The sequence below is a fragment of the Suncus etruscus genome, chromosome 4, assembly GCF_024139225.1.
Source record: "Suncus etruscus isolate mSunEtr1 chromosome 4, mSunEtr1.pri.cur, whole genome shotgun sequence".
Lineage (NCBI taxonomy): Eukaryota > Metazoa > Chordata > Mammalia > Eulipotyphla > Soricidae > Suncus > Suncus etruscus.
In genome coordinates, this window is record NC_064851.1 from 100,552,329 (window position 1) to 100,573,958 (window position 21,630).

Consider the following 21,630-nt stretch of genomic DNA (forward strand, 5'->3'; position numbering starts at 1 on the left):
ACGGTGTCAAAAAGGAAGTGGGGGGGGGAGAGAGAGACAGAGTGACAAAGAGAGAGAGAGAGAGAGAGAGAGAGAGAGAGAGAGAGAGAGAGAAAGAGAGAGAGAGAAGCAAATCACCTGCCTAGGCAAAGCAGAGATACAGTAGGAGAAAAATGAAAGACAGGTGACTAGAAGAAGCATTGATGAAGGATGGGGTACTGAAACCCAATAATGAACAATTTTGTAAATAGAGCAATTTAAAATAAAAATATATTCTAAAAGCATTTTATTTTGATAGGAAAATGAAAGCTGTGTATTTCCACCATTATGGCATACTCAATTATGCTATAACTATGTTTTTCCAATTAAAAGTACGGGGCATGGTGAGTGCACCTTTCTCTCTTCTATGTGGTAATTGAGAAAAAAAAACTTTAATCCAGGTATTCTATGGTGCACGCATCTTATTTTTAGTTCCTTGATCCATCTATTTGTACTCCATGAATTCTGGTAGGTTACAAATGTAATTCATTGAAAAGTAAGAAACACCAAAATAAATAAATAAATAAATAAATAAATAAACAAATAAATAAGTAAATAAATAAAAAGAAATATAACTTCAAAAATCATGATAAGGAAGAAACATACATTGTTGGCAAAGCACTATGTACTATAATGACTGATAGAAATAACTATTTTATGTTTTCCTATTTTTAATTGAGCCACAATGATTTACAAAGTTATTTGTGATTGCATTTCAGACATACAATGTTTCAAAACCTATCTATCCTTTACTAGTGTCCCCAGTTGCCCTCTATCCTTCTACCTGCCCCATGACAAATTGCTTTATTCTTTTATTTCTTCTTTCCTTTTTTCTTCTTCCTTCCTCCCACCTTTCCTTTCTTCTCTCTTCTCTCTCTTTCTTCCTTCCCTCTTTTCTTTGCTTCTTTTTCTTTCTTTCTTCTTTTTCTCTATTTTTCTTTCATCTTCTTCCTTCTTTCCTTCCTTCCTTTCTTTTTCCCTTTCTTGATGGTTTACAGTGCTATTACAGAAATTACTTCATGCATAACATTTTACAACCTTCTAGCACCCCATTCTTCCTGTGGTTATCTTTTACAATTTTAATGTAAAGGCAAGAATTAAAAATGGAATTATTATTTTATTTTTAAACAGTGACACAAACCAACCTGATGTGATTATACTCTTTTGAGCTTTCCTTTTTTTTTTTTTTTTTTTTTGGTTTTTGGGTCACACCTGGCAGTGCTCAGGGGTTACTCCTGGCTGTCTGTTCAGAAATAGCTCCTGGCAGGCACGGGGGACCATATGGGACACCAGGATTCCAACCAACCACCTTTGGTCTGGATCGGCTGCTTGCAAGGCAAACACTGCTGTGCTATCTCTCTGGGCCCTCTTTTGAGCTTTTCATTCTTTGTAATCTTCACTCTTTTCTTTTATAATCATAACTTCTACTGTTATACATTGAAGAATTAAGAATTAAGTTCATTGCATTGAAGAATTAAGTTCAACTTTTTAGTTTGCTCTAGCACAACTGACAGAAATAATCTCTCTTTTTTTATAATTTATTGTCCTTATTTCTGCCCATCACACCCCTCCAGCCATCAACATGAACACTAGGAATATATTCATAAGACTCCGGGGTGGTTTGATAATGCCCTGGCCTGTGAAAGGGATTGTGTTAATCCTATTATTAATGCTTGTAAGAACTTAAAGATCATAGAGAACTTTACATATATTATAACATAGAGTAGTGTGCTCTTCATTTTGTACTTAAGTGTCATTCCTTAGTTCACTTAGAGCTGAAAACAGACTTATAATATTACATATAATATTTTAGATATTTCTCATTGATCATGGCAGTTGAATGGGATAAATAAAAGTAGGGACTTCCTGAATTATAGAAATCTGTCAGACTTTGAAAATTTCCTTGAAAGTATGGGTAGTGTTTAAACCAAGTGTTCTGGCAGAATATATGTGGACTTATATGCAAGATATTGAATGCATATTTATTTGACTTGCATTTAAAAATGATCATGGTATTTCAAGTTTAAAATATGAAAGCTTAAGAAGATTAATGTAAGTATCCTTGCTGAGTCCCTGTACTCAAGTTTCTTTGAGAAGAGGATGACAAGAGTGAGCAGAGCAAGAAAGCAAAAGCAAACTAAAACTATCTAGCATTTATAATACAAACGTTTAACAAACTACAGTCTAGGGACTGGAGAGATAGCACAACAATAGAGCATTTGCCTTGCACATGGCCAACCTGGGACAGACCCAGGTTGAATCCCCAGCATCTCATATAGACTCCGAAGCCTACCAAGAGGGAATTCTGAGTGCAGAAACAGGAGTAACCCTTGAGTGCAGCCAGGTGTGGCCCCAAAACAAAACAAACAAACAAACAAAAACCAGCAAAAAAGAATTACAATCTAAGCTAAAGGACACACTGATTAGATACTGTTATGAGCTTATATGTTATGTATTATATACATTTTAAATATTGCAAAAAACTTTATCTAGCAATTATTGTGAAAATTATAGTTTACTAATGGTTACCTCCCCAAAGTTGTATTTTAAAAATTAACAATTTAATTTTAATAAATAATTTAAGTAGAAGTTTGCTATTTTAGAACATTAAAGTGAGAGCTCACTAAAGAAAAGGTTCCACTAGTATTAATTCATTAAAAAAAAGAACAACACAAAACAGAATGAACTTCTCAGATGTGATTTGATTCCATATTTGGCATGAAAGAAGAAAATGAAGCCATTTTAATAATCATTTGTCTTTGAGTGTTTTCAAGAACAAAGGTGCCTGTTGTGATATGTGCAATTTTAATCTCTGCTTTGTACCAACCACGGGCTAGCCTGAGACCAGTCACTCATTTCTAAATTGTCAGCAGTTGGAGATTGCTGCATCTTTATGCTGATCTAAAATTGAGCAAGTGGCATTCATTGTGAGGGAGAGGATGCTCTTTCTTCACATGAAGCCACTGTGCTCATTACTCATAAGCCTAAACCTAGCTTTAGGAGGCCAAGCTTCCTTCTGAATTCTTTCCACCACTTCAACAGGTGTCCTGATACGTGAGACTCCCCAACTATCACCTATAATTTATCATCAGACAAGCTGAGATGAATAAGAAGTGAGAGTGCCTCAAGGCCATCTTTCATATCACGTTTTCTCTATATGCATTAGAAGCACTTTAAAGAATCCCCACAAGGTGGCAGGATTGTAACATGTTGAGATTGATGAGTGGCTACTGAGATTGTGGGTTTTTTTTTTTCCTTATTGTTGTTCCCATACAAAGCGAGATCAGTGTTTCCAAAATAGCTCCTGTAAAATACACTTCCATAAAACAATGGCTCTCCTCAAGTTCACTTACCTGGAATTATGAAGATACATGTTAGAATGATCATTCTTCAAAACATCCTTAAACTTCGCTAAAGATTTGCTATTCCTCTTAGATGGTAAGCAAGAAGGTTTTATTGGTTTGAAAATCACTGGGCTCATATTCTTCTAAAATATATGTGGGAAAAAATGCTTAAACAACAGTGTGAGGTACTCCATCCTTTGAAGAAGCAAGAGGAGGTTAAAGTCCATCAGTTTAACTGCTAAGTAAATGTCTTCCAACACATGACCTAGTCAGGGGTCTCAAACTCAATTTACCTGGGGGCCGCAGGAGGCAAAGTCGGGGTGAGGCAGGGCCGCATAAGGGATTTCGCTTACCGAATAATCGCAATAAAAATCGCATTAGTAAGAAAAATATCACATTAAACATACCGGAGTATGCGAATGTTTAATGCGATATTTTTCTTACTAATGCGATTTTTATTGCGATTATTCGGTAAGCGAATAATTGCGAATACTGCGATATTTGAAGGCCAGCCGCGGGCCACAAAATGCTGTACGGAGGGCCGCAAACGGCCCGCGGGCCGCGAGTTTGAGACCCCTGGCCTAGGTAGAGTGAGGCTCATTTTATCCAGAATAAAGTGATTGCAAACAATTCCAATACTATCTAAATGACATGTAATAGGTAAGACCAAGACTTACACCAAACACATCATTGGATTAGTTTGAAAATCGTCTTCTCATTTACCTTCTTAGAGAGTACATATAGAAGTCTGCTTAGACAGATTTTCTGTCCTTTTACAGCTACCAATTTTATAAAGAAAAATGATAACAGTTTTCTTAAGCCAGTATCCTTAATATATAGCATACTCATGACTGTAAATACCGCTTTGGGTGATTTTCTTGGTTTTGATTTGTTTGGGGTCTTTTTTTTGTTTGTTTTGCATGTTTGTTTGAAGGCCAATACCCTTCAGTACTTGGGTTACTCATGGCACTGCACTCAGGAACCACCCACCAGTTCTTAGTGGATCATAAAAATGACACAGAATTGATCCTGTGTAGGCCACTTGCAAGGCAATTGCCCTTACTGCTATTCTATCTCTGTAGGCTCTGGTGTTTTTTTTTATCTTATTTTAAATGTTTATCATTTTTAATTATTTTTAATTAATATGCTTTGCAATACTCTTAATAATGCTTTCTCACACACATAATACCAACACCACATTCCAAGTCACTTTGTGTGTTTTTAAAAAAAAAAACAATGAATTTAGTAGAGTAGTTTTATATTTGTGGTTACCTGTAGAGTGGAGCTGTTTCTTATCGCTTCCTGTTGACATCAGCCAATCTAAGAACATTTCTTGATTTTGTAATCACTGCTTGTTCCTGGCTTTTTACATTCCATCTGTTGCCAAATTGCAATAGGCACCCTTCTGGGGCACCCTATTTCCTAAATTCAAGGTGAATTTTATCTTAAGGACTTATACATAGTCCATGTCCCATTCTGGCTAAAAAAAATTATCTAGAATAGAAAAAAAAGCCATGCAGGTGCATTTTCATTGAAAATAATCTATAGTTGGAGGCTAGAATCATAGTAGGGCATGTGCTTGCACATAGAATTCAATCTCTGTCATCCTCTGTGGTCCCTCATGCCTGCCAGAAATGATACTTGAGTACAGAACCACAAATAAGCCCTGTACAGTGCCAGTTGTGGTTAATAAACAAATAAAATCAATGAAATAATCTATAGTAAATGCCATCAAACCTACAGTTTAACTCAGTACCTATGTTGGAAATATGAATCTGTCCAGGTTACCAGCAAGGATGGTATTCGGGCCAAAGTCATAATATAGAAAAACAAAAGATCCCACTGCAACAGGTGTTAATTTTTATAATAGCTGTCTTAATTGTGTAAAACAGTCTTAGAAAAGTTCTTCTATATTAGCAGTGCTATGTACTAAGTAAAAGTGTAACAACAATACTAAAAATAACAAGGAAATAATGTAGTAGTGGTGACCTTTTATTCTATACACATTGTTCTTCCCTCTAAAATATCCATTCACCTTCCTAATGTCTCCATTTTAAGAACTAGAGGTTTAAAAATGCGTTTTCCAAATTCTACCCCATATAGACTTACAGCAGATAGAATTATGATAAGTATTTTAGAGCAAGAATGTGTACTACTTATGATTGTTTTGATAATCCTAGACACGGGACATAAAAAATGATTGATAAATTGTCTGAACTCTATTAATAGCTTCTTTGAAGACTGTGAAATTAAGCTACTGAGCCTTTGCATATTGGTCTTATTTTTCCCCTTTAGATAGTGTAACAAAAATGGTGTTACATGTTGATTTCTAGAGAAACCATTCAACTGTGCCAATAAATGTCATTTTCTTGTTCTCTCCACTGGGTTTTTGCATATTTGCCTGAATTTCAGCTACAGTCTGCTCTTTGCAACTGACCATCTCCTGGGAAGCAGGAAGGGAAATACTTCCATGAAGAACAATTTTATAGCATTTCAAAAACACTTAAAGCCTTTTTACCTGCTGTGGCAGAGTGTTCCATTTGGCTAAGCTCAAGAGAAAAGACAGCAAGGCTTTCCCCATGAAGTAAAAATTTCCTGTGTGCTTATGAGTCATCTCTAAGGCACACTATTTGGGAGGAACATTCTGAATCAAAAGCTTGCCTTGGGCAGTTTGAATACCTCAGCTGAGTCAGGTCTCACTGGGCCAGTGGCCTATTCAGAACTATTAAATACAGTTCATAAAAACAGATGTATTGTGGAGAGTGTGCAGGTTATTTATTTTCTTATGTACTGTCTGTCCTGAAAGACTTTCTAAGCAGCCTGAACATAGAGTTATTTTGTGAAAATAGAGAACAGGGAAAGAAATTGTGGCTTTTAGCGATTTGATGAGTCTTGATTATCTATTGAGCAAAGGGTTCCACTAGCCAGGGGGTGGCGAACAAGTTCGACACCAAGAGCCAAAATTTTAAACTGTGAGAGTCAGAGAGCCACACCATGCAGTAACCTGCCAAAACTGACAAACACTCGCACAAAAGCATCTAATTTTAACAATAATCTATTAAACACATATTGCATTTTGCCATTTTGAGTGAGGGTCAAAATCCTGTTCGCCACCCCTGCGTGACTAGCCAAATAGTGTCCACGTGGCCAGGGCTGGCTCCATAATTTGCAGGACACAAAGCAAAGTGGAAATGCTTGTTCAAAAGTTATTAATCATTTCAAGAGGGTGACAGCAGAGCACTAAACCCAGTGGCAGCACAGGGAACATGTCTGAAGCCAACCCCACACCTAGCTCTCCCTCAAAAGCACCCTGGAAAGTTGATCTTTGAAGAGTGGCAGTTGAAATGGCATATGATGGGTTACTTTTTTTTTAATGTTCTGGGTTGCCTAGCAACTGGCTAAAGGCCTGAATGGGCTGACTTGCAAGTTTAGATAGACCATCTTGAAAGTCTAAATTCATGGCAGTCTTCTACTAGACCGATAATTTTCACGAAAAAGTAATATAGTGAGAGATAGAGAAGAGGTGGGGAAGTAAAAATATCATTTTTCTCTTCTTATAACTCCCATGGCTATCTTGTCATTTTCCCGGTTCAATCTTCTAAGAAACACATTCCTAATAGAGTAAAAATGAACAGGAAATTTCAGTTTTCTCAGAAATAGAGACAATATTTTCCTTTGAGGATAATAAAAACATGAATTAATCAATAAATGTTTTTGAGTACATTCATTTGGCAATTCAAGTGTGTGGTTTCAGAAAACTGATTCACATTCTCGAAGATTGAATACGACATCCAACTATGGAGTAGAGTACAGAGGTGAAAAGAGATGCTTTTTATTTGGTTCTTTTTTTTCTTTTGCTTCTTTTGTTTTGCTTATTTATTTTTTGTGCTTTTTGATTGTGGATCAAACTTGGTAGTGCTCTGGAGCTACTCTTGGCTCTGCTCCCAGGAATTACTCTTGGTGGCACTTGGGAGGATCATCTGGAATGTGGGTGGTTGAATTTGGGTTGATTTTAGTGTGCAAGGCAAATACTCTACCTGCCATACTATTGCTCCAGCCCCTTTTCTGTTTTTCTTTACTTTTTTTCCCCCACAGAAGCTTTTGCATGCAGTTTAGGTCTGATGTTGAGTATTTTTCACTAAGCAGTGCTTTAGGTCCCATCATGTGCTTGAGGATGACAAGGTCTACCTCTTTCATGCTGGAGGAGAAGTGTTATGTGGGAAATAGAATTCAGAGCTTCACACATGCTAGGCATGAGCTCTACCCCTTGAGTCACACATCCTCAGGCCTGAGTTTTCCTTAAACAAACAATTTTACCAGAATATTAAGTGAATCTAATAACAGACTGTCACATTTACCTTCTAAAGACTGAATTCCACAATGCCTTTTCTTTCCCTGTGTTGTAGGGTCCTTGTGCTGCAGAGTCAGAACCAGCGCTTTTGAATGGGAGCAAGCAGTTTGGCCTTTCGAAAAACAGTCACGTTGCAATTGCTTTCGATGACACCAAAGTGAAAAACAAGTATGTATTGTTATGAGATAACATATAAGAATTGATCAAAGGAAGTGCTGCCTACTTACAGTTTATTAATAAACTTAATCAATTATTTTTATTAACTAGTAAGGTAAGCTTTTTTATATTGATAGATTACAGTCTAAAATGACTATATGTGACTGTGCTTGAGAAATGAAGTTTAGGAAATCAGCAGACATGAAAAGTTCTTATCTCAGAGCTTCTTTTGTCCTTTGTGAAAATGCATTTGTTATCAGATGTCACTACCGCTTAGAATGAGAATTTCTTCTTCTGTTTTACATTGCACGCTTTGATTTCACAGACTCACGATTGAATTTGAAGTGCGAACTGAAGCTGAATCAGGCTTGCTGTTTTACATGGCTCGGATCAATCATGCTGACTTTGCTACTGTTCAGCTGAGAAATGGATTGCCCTACTTCAGTTATGACTTGGGAAGTGGTGACACTAACACCTTTATTCCCACCAAAATCAATGATGGCCAGTGGCACAAGGTAATAATAGCTCTCTGAATATTGGCAGTGCCTCTGAGGGGTCTTGGGTGATGGTCATTGATTTTCCCCGGTGCCAATTGAATTAATTTCCCCTCAAAAAAGCTCACTCAAGTCCTACCAAAATGTGACTAAAGTTCAAATTATAGAAAGTTCCATGTGCAACTATCCAACCTTGGAAAATGTGGTTCCAAGATAAATTTATATTTGACTATGAAAATGTGTCTCATTGTAGTACCACAAACTTCTGTCCTTGTTATATGCCTGTGTGTCTCAAACATCTCTCCACAGATCATGGTCAGATAATTAAAGACATTTACTTTTTTGGGGGGGGGAGGAGGGGGCTACACCAGTCGGTGCTCAGGGGCTACTCCTGGCTATCGGCTCAGAAATAGCTCCTGGCAGGCACAGGGGGACCCTATTGGACACCGGGGATTGAAACCAACCACCTTAGGTTCTGGATCAGCTGCTTGCAAGGCAAATGCTGCTGTACTATCTCTCCAGCCCATTAAAGACATTTTCAATGTGCTAAGTAAGAATCATGGAAATAGAGAGATGGATCATAATCAAGCTATTTGTATAAATTTTTTAAAAAAAATAATATTTACTCTGAGGTAATATTTACTTTTAAGGAGCCAAAAAGGCCTCTATGAAAATATATTTTTCTTTACACATTCAAGAAAATGGCAGCACTCTAATAAGATCTAAGATATATCCTGTGTAGATCAAGAGTCTAGGAATCTGCTGTATTATGTTTTAAGATCTCTAGCGTATCGTTTCTATTCACAGCAGTTTGGAACAACTTTTTAAACATTGGCCTTACATTGAGAAACTACTATTATGAGCACAGAAGGCTTATTAACCACCTTATTGTCATCCTCAACATAACTGTAAATAAATAATATACTGCCAGATTAAAATAAAAATGTGAATTTGTCTCTGCACCTATGGTAGCTTATTAAATAACACTTCCATAGGTACAACACATAAAATGTTTAATTATTAGAGTCATGTTTTATTAAGTATTGAAACATATATTAACATTTTATTGGCCTACCTTGCCATACTTGACTAGATAGTCAAAGACTGGAAAAAGAATGAAAACACAAAATCCACCAATTTTTTTCTCTTGAAAAGAATAAATAGAATCCTTGTGTTTTTTGTGATTTCATAACTTACAATATCAATTTTTATGAAGGAGTTTTCATTACAATTAGTTCTCATCTCTAGCTAACAGTCTAGAAAAAAAAACAAGATCAAGATGAAGACAGTGTTGTATCACCAGTGGAATGAGATTAAGCAAGAACAATTACATGTCACATGTAGATAAAGCAAGTTCATTTATTTACTTTTTGTATTTGGGGCTAAATTGAGGCCAGTACCCCTAACACCACTATGCTTTTGGCAGTACTCTGAGGATAGGGTGGTGTCAAAGATCAAACCTAGGTGTTCTATATAAAGCATGTGCTCAGCTACCTCTCTTTTTCTTAATTGTTATTTTTTCATTAATATTTTTAAACGTAATTTCATGGTTCTTAAATAAAGACATAAAAAAGATATTAATAAAAAGCTTAATTTCAACACTAGCAGTTTAACATAAAATGAGGTCTCAAATTATCCTAATCCTGATGTGGTACATTTCAAACCATCATAGGACTACAGCCTTTTAAAAGAATACATATTACACACACCTTCTTTTTAAATGAAACAAGCTTTTCATGTTCAAGCCCTTCTCTGCATCTCTTCTTTTGCTTTCTCCAGATGATAGGTTAGCCCACTGGTGTAAGTAATTTCAACATCAGTCAGCTTTCCATCTTTCTCCTTGACTTTTTTCTAATAAACTGCTGTAGAAATGGCAATGCAGCCTAGATGAGCTGTCTTGTCTGCAATTTTGTGGAAGGTCCTGATAGGCAGAAAGCTGGAGCATATCTAAAATTGTGTTGGGGAGATGAGACTTTGCTCAATCAAATTAAGCACTTTTTAAAACCTGACATGCATTTTGCAGGCAACTTACTTCATACCATTCCTCTCAGCCTGCCAGGTTTCTTACATTATGCCTATCTCAGGTACATGGCTCACTTAGCAGCCTAGAGAAATGTCTTTATTCAATAAAACTCATCCAGGAAGACTTTCTGGGTGGTAATATTGAAATAGCCAATTTGAGATATTCTGTAAATAGATGTATTTTCACTTTTATTATAGAATTATCCCATAGTGAGCATTCTTTAAGTTATTATGCTTCTCTTAATACCTGAATGCCTTTTTTTTTTGTTTGTAAGTTGGTTTGAATTGTTTTGAGGCCACACTAGTAGTATTCAGGGACTGCTTCTTGCTTGGTGTTTAGTGAACTATGTAGTATTAAGAATTGTACCCATCTCTTTAGCTAGCAAAGCACACACCAACACTTTGAGCTATCTCCATAGTCTCCAAGAAAGGATGTCTGATACTCTGCATATAAGCTGTATATAATCTGTCTTATACTCAGCATGTAATGTATGTATATTCTGCAAGTAATACTCTGCATGAATGAAATTTTACTGTGACTAGTATTATAAACCCTTTTCTTTTGTAGGTTAAGATTGTAAGAGTTAAGCAAGAAGGAATTCTCTATGTAGATGGTACTTCTAACAGAACCATCAGTCCCAAGAAAGCTGATATCCTGGATGTTGTAGGAATGTTGTATGTTGGTGGGTTACCCATTAACTATACCACACGAAGAATTGGTCCAGTAAGTGTCTAATTTGTTTGTTTGTTTGTTTTGGCCACAATGATGCCTGGGCCTTATAGGCATTTGGGATTATTAAGTGTCACTGACTTATGACCATATATAGATAATTAGAAATAGTTTTCTGGAGAATAGAAGGCTTTCTAGGTATAAGTGACTATAGAAAGCAATATCTAAAAACAAAATATGGGGGCTCTGGAGAGAGACTTCCTTGGTTGAAAGACCTGATCAATGACTCATTGGCTGTGTAATCTTGAGAAAACTACTTAAACCTTTTTGGCTTTTTGTTTATTTGTTTGTTTGGGGGCCACACCCATTGACACTCAGGGGTTACTTCTGGCTATGCACTCAGAAATCACTCCTGGCTCAGGGAACCATATGGGATGACAGGAATCGAATCCAGGTCCATCCTGGGTCAGTTGCATGCAACTGACCTACCACTATGCTATCACTTAATCCCCCTTATTAAACATTTTTAACCAAGTTCTTTGATTTTTAAAATAGGATAACAATGATAACAATAATAATGTCATATATAAAAAGTTGTTTTGAAGAGTAAATAAAGTGACATGTTTAAACTACTTAGAAGAAGACCAAGCATATAGATGGTGTTGGACAGTTAGGGAAAGTGATCATTTTAAAAAGTATACTATTTCAGATCTAGAGCTTTAGTAAGTAGAAGAGATACAGATATAATATTGTATTAATAATGTAAGCTTCTTAGAATTTTGTAAATCAATAATGACAAAATACTTTTTTATTAGCCCATGCATCCTGCTTGCTTTAAAATGCATTTTTAGACTAGATTTTATATAATATATTTAATACAAAATGATACGACTATAACTCAAATTAGAACATATAATAAAATAATCTTGATCTTCAGCAGTCTTTTATCCATTATATTTATAAACATCAGCTTTGGCATCTTTTGTGGTTGGTCAATTTGCTTTTCCTTGTAACTATTCAATATACAACAACCTCAGCAACTCTAGATGTTGAAGTAAAAGTGGGAAAGAATGATTACCTTGAAAAACCAAATGAAACATCATAAAGCAAAGTGTGATTTAATTTTTACAGCCTCTGAACTTTGAGCACTTCATGTAGATTTTAAGTTGCATTTGTGTGCCTTTTCATAAAAGTCCACTTTATTATACTTCCAAAAGAAAGAACTAGCTGAATTTCATTCATTCAAATATAAAAATAATTAAAAACAAAATGTATATGTGATAAGGTTATTTAACTATAAGTAGAATCATGAAATCTGGTACATAAAAATTTGATGGCCAGGATACGTTTATTGATCCACAGCTATGGCAAATCAGTGGCTCCCCTCAGAGGCATAGAGCTCAGTACTTGGTATATGCCTTATTCCCAGAAATCCTAACTAAGAAGGACAACAAAAAAACTTTCAACACTCATGTTGTCAAAGATAGAGTGATCATTAGAACCTGGCAGTTTGAGGGAAAACTTAGAGCAGTGTTTTTCAATCTGTATACCTAAGGATTGTTTCTTGTCTGAGCACTAGTCTCTGGCCAGCACTTAATAGCCACCATGATAGACCATTCATTTTGAACAATTTTATGCCTGAACATTTCACCAATTCACAAACCAGCTTCTGGAAACCACTAACCTAATGAAACAGTCCAATGATGTTATGCATAAATAAAATAAATAAGTAAAATAGAATCACCCTACAGATGGTTGCATTCCACATACAAAGCCTGATAATATTTTTTTGAGGGACAGGGGTTGTTGGGCTACATGAGGTGGTGTTCAGTAGTTACTCTTGGCTCTAAGCTCTGAAATTACTCCTATCAGGCTCAATGGACCATACAGGATGGCAGGATCAAACCCTGATCTGCTGCATGCAAGGCAAGCACCTTATCTGCTATGCTATCACTCCTGCTCCTAATACTTATTTCTTATGACTTGAATATTTAGGTGACCTACAGCATTGATGGCTGCATCAGGAATCTTCAGATGGCAGAAGCCCCTGTTGATCTTGAACAGCCAACCTCCAGTTTCAATGTGGGAACATGTTTTGCAAATGCTCAGAAAGGGGCATATTTTGATGGAACAGGTTTTGCAAAAGCAGGTGAGGATATTATTTTCTTCCTGTTGAATATTGTGCAGGTACATGTTTTAACTTCCTGCTTATATATATAGAAAAATAAAATTTCCCTAGGATTCTAAATCAAAATCCTTTATTTAACCCCAAAATAAAATACATATTAAAGAAACAAAATATTGTCTCTTAAAAGCTAATTTAGATAATTCTGAAGAGCAGTCAAACAAAGTCAAAGTTAATATGAGACATTTCCACTTTCTTCTGAAGATTAATAGCTGTAAAATAAATACAATTCTGCAAGTTAAAACATTTGTACGATAGAATATTATAAACACTATACATTTATATACACATGTATGCTATGGATTATATCTGCTTTTTAGTGTTCTCATTTTACCATTTTAAAAATGATATACCATTTTTCGTTTGTCTTCAATTTCTTGCAAGATTCCATTTATTATCTCCCCCTCACTCACACACAATGTACACGTACTGATACATAATCCTTGTTGATGATGATTATAGCTGGCATCAAACTCTGAATTTCTTTAAGTATGAATATATCCAGTACATTGTTTTGGTCATACCTAGTGGCGCTCAGGAGTTACTCCTGGTTCTGCACTCAGAAATCACTCCTGACAGGCAGGGGGGATCATATGGGATGACAGGATTCAAACTACCATCTGCCCTGGACTGGCTGCATGCAAGGCAAACACCCTACCGCTGTGCTGTCTCTCCAACCCCATTTATCCAGTTTAGTTTTGGACACAAGTAGTGAATACACAATTTGCAAAAAGTTGTAAAACAACTTTTGAATAATAAAAAGTTGTTACTAATAAATTTTAAGATTGAACATTTAATGATTCCCCTATACATGTCCGTTTATTTTTTTTAAATATTTTTTTAAATCAATGATCACAAACAACATGTAGAAGTAATCACAGGGAACAGACACATATAGGATGTGATTTCTTCCTTTAAAAATAAACTATTATTCACCACTCTTTGTGGCCAGCTAACAATTATCATGACAATGTTAAAGAATGAGAGAAGCAGAATGCCTGTGGCAAATACAGGCAGGGGTGGGGAGGAGAAGGGCATTGGTGTGGGAATGTTGCACTGGTGAAAGGGAGTATTCTGTTTATGGCTGAAACCCAACTACAAATGTGTTTGTAATCACGGTGCTTAAGTAAAGATTTATTAAAAATAAACTATTAATAGGTAAGTTATGTGTGCTCAAAATTCACCAAGGCCAATAAAATGATTTAAAATAATAAAAGACATATAAACCATGTTTTATTGGTATTTATAATAAAGATTAATTGTGGCTGGAGGTACTAGGATAAGTTTTATAGAATAATTGACATTTGAGCTAGTATTTAAAGAAGATCTGATAGATAAGGTACTTCTTTGTATAGCACTGACCCATGTTCAATCTACAGCATCCATATAATCCTCTAAGCACTGCCCAAAGTGATCCCTGAGCACAGAGCATGGAGTAACTCCTGAGCACAACTACATGTGACAACCTCCCAAAAGTTTGCAGTGATTGAGTAAATCGGGCATTTACATCCTCTTCTCCCTCTCTGTTTTCAGCAGAGCTACTTCCTATTTTATTTCTCTTCAAATTGCTTCCTTTCAGAAACAAAAATCATATTAAAAAAATGTAGCTTCTTCTATCCTTTAGTCCAAAATTCCTACCACCTTTATTCATACAAACTCATAAAATTTCGCATACAATAATATTTTCACATAACAGGTGCTATCATTCATTGGAGACAGTTTTCGGTAACATGTATTTTTTATTTCTTGCCTAATAAATAGGGTGCAAAGAAAAAATTTTCTGTGAATTCTTCCCAAATACTTTATGCAGTTGATGTATTCTAGCCTGATATTAATGAATTACTCTATCTACCTCTTTGTAATAGACAAATATTAAAATACTTGAAAATATTAAATAAATATAAAACTTATAGAGAATATACATGGTCAAATTAAGAAAATCAATTAAAATTCCATAAACCCACCCTTTAATATTGTACTTTAGTTTCTTTTTTATTAATGATATATTTGGAAAATTTGCTTTTAGCAATTTTTTGCTGAATCATCACTGAAATGCCTGACTTAACCAAACAATAGGACTTCTAACAAAAGTATTCCTAGCAATGAGGTACTTAGAGAAAATCTTAAATATATTTTCTCATTCATGGATTAAAATTTATATGTATTAAATTTCTACTTTGTATCAGATACTTTGGTAGGTACAAGATAAAGTGATGGATTAACATTCTTGTAAATTATGGTGCCTATAATAAAATATTTTAAAAGATAAATGGGTTAGCAAAAAAGCAATATGTCCTCACATAATTCTCATTTTAGAAAAAAAGAAATCCAAGTAAATAAGCAGTAAATATAGTGTTATATAATACAGTGTTATATGTTATAAAAGGAACTGGAAGTTATAGGTCCTATAAATAAAATCTAGTAAAGTCATTGACTAATAAAGACATGACTTTATAGTCATTGTAATAAAATTTTATTTTATTTTTTGTAAAAAAAATAAAAATATTTTATTTTATAGTTGGTGGATTCAAAGTGGGATTGGAACTTCTTGTAGAATTTGAATTCCGTACAACTAGGACCACTGGAGTTCTTCTAGGAATCAGCAGTCAAAAAATGGATGGAATGGGTATTGAAATGATAGATGAGAAGGTGAGCATCAACTGTCCATATATTTCTAATCTCTTCCTTATTGTGTTGTTTATATGTAGAAATTCCATTATAAATTATTGCTGTATTCTTTGCTACAGTAAAGTTAAATTGTATAACTTTATTTCTTTGGGGATGATATCAATTGGTGTGTGCTTTCAAAATACTCAGTAGACAAATATAAATTCTAAATATGCTAGTTCTATAGCAAGTCAACTGTGTTGACTTACTGTCAAAAAACAAATACAAATAGTTTTGTACTTTCCTCTTCTTTATGAATGCACAGTCTTTGAAACTATCAATCCCAGTGCAGGGAGTGGGCAAAAGAGAATGGGTTTAGATTGAAGTGTCTGAAACCAGTCTTTGTTTCATGACTTCAGCAAAAGTCTTGACATCATTAGTGGAAAATAACCACTGAGAAATTAAAGTAGCAAGCTAGCACATTAATTTCTCAATTGTATTGGGGAGGGGGGATCCCATATCTGAAGATAATCAGGGATTATTCCTACTTCAGTGCTCAGGAATTATTTTTGACTGGCTTAGGGAATTTATGGGATACCAGGAATCAAACCTGAGTCAGCTGCATGCAAAGCAAACACCCTACCTACTATACTATCACTCTAGTCCCCTCAATTGAAATTTGAAATAGAAGTCATTTCAAAAAAGGAACAGACCTGGGCCTGAGACAGTATAGAGGAGAAGATACTTGACTTCCATGCAGGCAACACTAGTGAGTTTCCTGATACCACATGATCCCTCAAGCACCACTGGGAGCAAACATCCACCTATGCTCTAGTATGAGCCAGTAGTAGCTCCTAAGTACCATGGGTTTAAACACCAATATATAAATATATAATATTTTGAAAGAGGAACCGGAGCAATAGCACAGTGGTAAGGTGTTTGCCTTGCACACAGCCAATAGAGGACAGACCACAGTCAAATACTGGTATCCCATATGGTCCCCAGAGCCTGCCAAGAGCAATTTCTGAGCAAAGAGCCAGGAGTAACCCCTGAGCGCCATTGGGTGTAACCCAAAAACCAAAAAGAAAAAAAAAAGATATTTTAAAAGAACATAATTACAATGAATATATATTTTAAAATATGTCTTTTGGTCAATTTATATTCAAATACTAATGTATGTAATTATGAAACCTTTTTAGTTCCTACTTATCTATGAGTAGCAACCCGCAGTGGGACATCTTTGTATAAATCCTGCATTATTGGAAGCAGATATAAAGAGAAAGACAAAGCAAGAAATTTCACATGCTTCCTATTTGGCTATTAAATATAGATCATACCAGAATTCTGTCTACATTTCTACTCATAAGTTGTTGCTGCCTCATATATAGTTTTCTCTTGGGAAAAATGCTTTTTTTTTTTTCACTTTCTTCCTGCTCTTTAAAGCCTCATCAAAGAAAATAAAAAGATCCAGAGCACAGAAGCAAAACGGGGAAGGAATAAGCAACACTTAATATTTTTCCAGATTTTCAAAACACATTCCATTCAACTTGAACAAAAGCTTTATCACTTACTTATAAACTACAGTTACTATCAATTTAACTGTGTAACATGTTTCATTACAATGCAAGTGGCTTTTTAATCTCATTGGTTTATATGAAAAAATGGATATTATAGTTTTTACCCAATGTAGCAAGCTCAATAAAATAAAAATTTGTATCACAATACCACTTATAAGCTTTTCACCTATTTGCTTGCATACTTAGTTTTCTAAAGTTCTGTTTCTTTTAATTTTACCTTGTCATATGTATTGCCAGATTGACTAATGTTTTAGTGCTTCAATATGTTTTTTTTTTCTTCAGCTTCAGAAGAATTTTTGTCGTCTCAAATTTCAGAACAGTTTCATGTAACTAAAACCAGATTTTTCTCATTTTAACAAGAATTTCTCATTTAAGTTTTTGGTACTAAAAATTTAACTGACCTTCTGGCTCAAAATCTTTGGCACCTCTGACATAAAGCTCGATGAGAAAAAAAGTAATTTATGTTACCTCAATCCTATATATAAAATGAAATCCATAAAGAGAAAAATATAATTAAAACATCAAAGCTTACATTAATTTTATATACTTAAAGTTTATGTGTAATTTATATAAATGAATTGCTTCCAATAACATCTTTTAAATTTTTATAAAGTTTGTAGTGAACTGTCATATTCTAAACAGGTCAATAATAGAATTTTAGACATATGTATTCTTATCTTGATTTTTGGTAGGTATCTTCAAATGACTTACTGCATTTTCTGAAAGTAGAATTATTAAGAAACTTTACACCTTGTCGTTGCTCTCAACAATGTCCAAAAACAAGGAACACAATTCATAATTCCTGGTCATTAAATTTATGTTTCAGTTACAAGTTTATAATTAAAAAATGTGTTGTACTCTATATTTATTTCTCATTATTCCAGTTGATATTTTAATTATAAAGCTCAGAGATTTTACTATGTGAATACCTTTCCAATGAAATCATATGTGCCTATTCTTACTGCTTTCTAGCTTATGGTTCATGTGGACAATGGGGCAGGCCGATTCACTGCTGTCTATGATGCTGGAATCCCAGGGCATTTGTGTGATGGGCAATGGCATAAAGTCACAGTCAACAAGATCAAACACTACATTAAACTGACAGTAGATGGGAACCAGGTGGAAGCCCAGAGTCCAAACCCAGGATCAACGTCAGCTGATACAAATGACCCTGTGTTTGTTGGAGGGTTCCCAGGTGAGAATTAGCTACCTCAGCAAGATCTTTTTCTTGATTATGTTAGTAGTTTTCAAAACATCTATATTTCTATAAATATGTTGAAGAATGCATACTTAAATGTACTCACTAACTTTAGATTCTACTCCCATAAATAACATCTCCCAATGTGTAAAATGAGAGCATTATTTATAGAAAACATACGGGACTAAAATCTTTATGTCGAGCCGCTAAAGTATAATTAATGGAGAGATGGAGGCTAAAGGAAATGAAATTGGCTTATAAAAGATGTGAGGCTTTTATAGCAAACAAGGTTAGGTTGTTAATCCAATTTTTTAGGCAAGTATACCAAAGGACTCATAAATATTATGGAAACTTACTTAAGTTCTGGAAATCATTGAGCTAAACATGGTTAATTAACCCCTAGATTATTATAGAAGTTTATATAATATATATACATTTATATGCTTGAATGTATATATGTGTATATAGTTATTTCAAAGAAACGAAAGCAGCAAATCTTAATTGAAAATTCCTAACACATTAAGTATAGTATGAAAACCACAGTTACCTAAAGTGCCCATAAACAAATTGCCCAACTCTTGAGGATAGATTTTTAGTGCCTAAGATACAGAGACAAAACACCTGGAACTGTCATATTTTTACAAGATAATTCATCTCCTATTTTATAAAACTCCTCATAAACAATGTCAAGTGTATATTTAGAGTACCCCTTTTATAAGTTGTTTCTGGATTTTTGCAAAGACCTACTTCAGTTTTAATCAGGATACATTTTAAGATACAATGAAAAAAATGGCCCTTACTCAGCCAATGAATAGACTTCTTGAGAGTGTCTCCTTACTAAGATAGAGACCAACCAACTTATTTTTTGTGATTTATTTTCATAATGTATGAAAGTATTATAGCGGGGCCGGTGAAGTGGTGCTAGAGGTAAGCGCCTTGCAAGCGCTAGCCAAAGAAGGACTGCTGTTCGATCCCCCCGCGTCCCATATGGTTCCCCCAAGCCAGGGGCAATTTCTGAGAACTTAGCCAGGAGTAACCCCTGAGCATCAAATGGGTGTGCCCCCCCAAAAAAAAAGATAAAAAAGAAAGCATTAGGGCCCAGAGAGATAGCACAGCGGCATTTGCCTTGCAAGCAGCCTATCCAGAACCAAAAGTGGTTGGTTCGAATCCCGGTGTCCCATATGGTCCTCCGTGCCTGCCAGGAGCTATTTCTGAGCAGACAGCCAGGAGTAACCCCTGAGCACTTCCAGGTGTGGCCCAAAAACCAAAAATAAAAAGAAAGAAAAAAAGCATTATAGCAAACCACAGTGTCAAAAAATAGTGAGAGAGACAAAGAGAGAGACAGAGACAGAGAGACACAAAGACAGAGAGAGAGAGAGAGAGAGAGAGAGAGAGAGAGAGAGAGAGAGAGAGAAAGAGAGAGAGAGAGACTAACACAAAGAGAGTCAGAGAAAGAGACAGTAAAAGAGATAATCACAGAAGTAAAATACCTGCCCAAGGTGGAGTGGGAGGGAAGCTGGGTAGGAAGGAGGGGGGGTGATGGGCACGTTGGTGGTGGAAAAAGTACAATGATGAAACTAATTATGAGCAATTTTGTAACCATAGTGCTTACATAATTTATAGAAAGTAAAATTAAATCAAAATAATAAAAGTATAACATTAGGCCATATCTTATTTATTTTTGGTTTTTCGGGCCACACCAGTTTGATGCTCAGGGGTTACTCCTAGCTAAGAACCGTGGTCCTTTCCTTGGCTAGTGCTTGCAAGGAAGACACCTTACCTCTAGCGCCACCTCGACAGCCCCACATTAGGCCATATCTTAAGTGCTTAGGAAACTACTCAGTTGCTTTGTTTCATGGCAAAAAAGTGTAACGATTTTGTCACTACTGTGTTCATTTTTTAATGCTTTAAAATATGCAAATCTGGTTCTCTTCATAGTTTTTTTTATCATTTTTATTAAGTTGGTACATCACTATAAGTTTAATATTTAGTAATACTCAGAACAAAGACATCAACTTTATATAAAGCATCCTTCTAATTTAATCTCAAGCTAACCATTGATTTGAAAAAAAGCTCTCAACATCATAACAAAGTCCTTTCTTTTGCTTTTCAGATGGCCTCAAGCAGTTTGGCCTGACCACCAATGTTCGGTTCCGTGGTTGCATTCGATTTTTGAGGCTTACAAAGGGCACAGGCAAACCTCTGGAGGTCAATTTTACCAAAGCCTTGGAACTAAGCGGTGTTCAACCTGTATCATGCCCAGTCAACTAATAAACATTAAATTCCAAGATGTGTCATTTAAAACATGTGTATGCAAGGAAAACATATATTTTACTTATGTGTGTTATTAAAACTAATTTGTGCATGTATAATGAACTATTTCTGTATTCAGATGGTGCTAATTGAGATTCAAGACTGAATTTTTATTCAAGCTCTTTCTCAAGTCAGTGATTATTAAAGTAGTTATTTCATTCTACATAATTATGTGTTTTGCGTTGTATTTAAGAATGCGTCAACTTACGACAAATTGTTGAATTTAGAGCCGAGTTCAGAATCATCTCAAGAAAAGTTCCGCTAAAATTTGAGATAAGAACTTTTTCTTTACTAAATACTGTCAATACCAACATCATCCTTTTCCATGTGTCAGCTTTTGTCTTTCTTCATAAGCCACTAAAAACAATGGTGGATCACATTTGATTGGAGAAAATCAGATGATTTATTTCCTATGTTTTTGAAAGCTTTAGAAAATCATTTTCATGATCCAGTTTCATTATTAGACAGTTTAACTAGTCATAAGAGTGAATACCATTTTAAGCTGTAGGCAGAAAGTATAGATCAGATTTAGGCCAGAGCTCCTAATTGTTTAATTTTCTTGTTTAATAATGATTTAAAGGCTTTGGGAAAATACCAAAACTAAGCTCCAGAATGACAACTAAGAACACATTTGATACTACATTACTGAAATTTTGGGCTATAAATTTTAGCGAATATCATGATCTATTCTGATG

General features: G+C 35.1%; 1 protein-coding gene across 1 annotated transcript in view; it reads left to right on the forward strand.

Moving 5' to 3' along the window:
* LAMA2 (laminin subunit alpha 2) overlaps positions 1-21,103 on the forward strand; it is a 660,685-nt gene extending 639,582 nt beyond the window's left edge. Inside the window, exons 59-65 of the mRNA XM_049771159.1 lie at positions 7,769-7,881; positions 8,195-8,384; positions 10,954-11,109; positions 13,051-13,204; positions 15,759-15,889; positions 18,397-18,619; positions 20,736-21,103. Of these exons, the coding sequence (XP_049627116.1) occupies positions 7,769-7,881; positions 8,195-8,384; positions 10,954-11,109; positions 13,051-13,204; positions 15,759-15,889; positions 18,397-18,619; positions 20,736-20,893 (1,125 nt within the window). The 3' untranslated portion in view covers positions 20,894-21,103. The remainder of the gene's footprint in view (positions 1-7,768; positions 7,882-8,194; positions 8,385-10,953; positions 11,110-13,050; positions 13,205-15,758; positions 15,890-18,396; positions 18,620-20,735) is intronic.
* Positions 21,104-21,630: the final 527 nt, after the last annotated feature.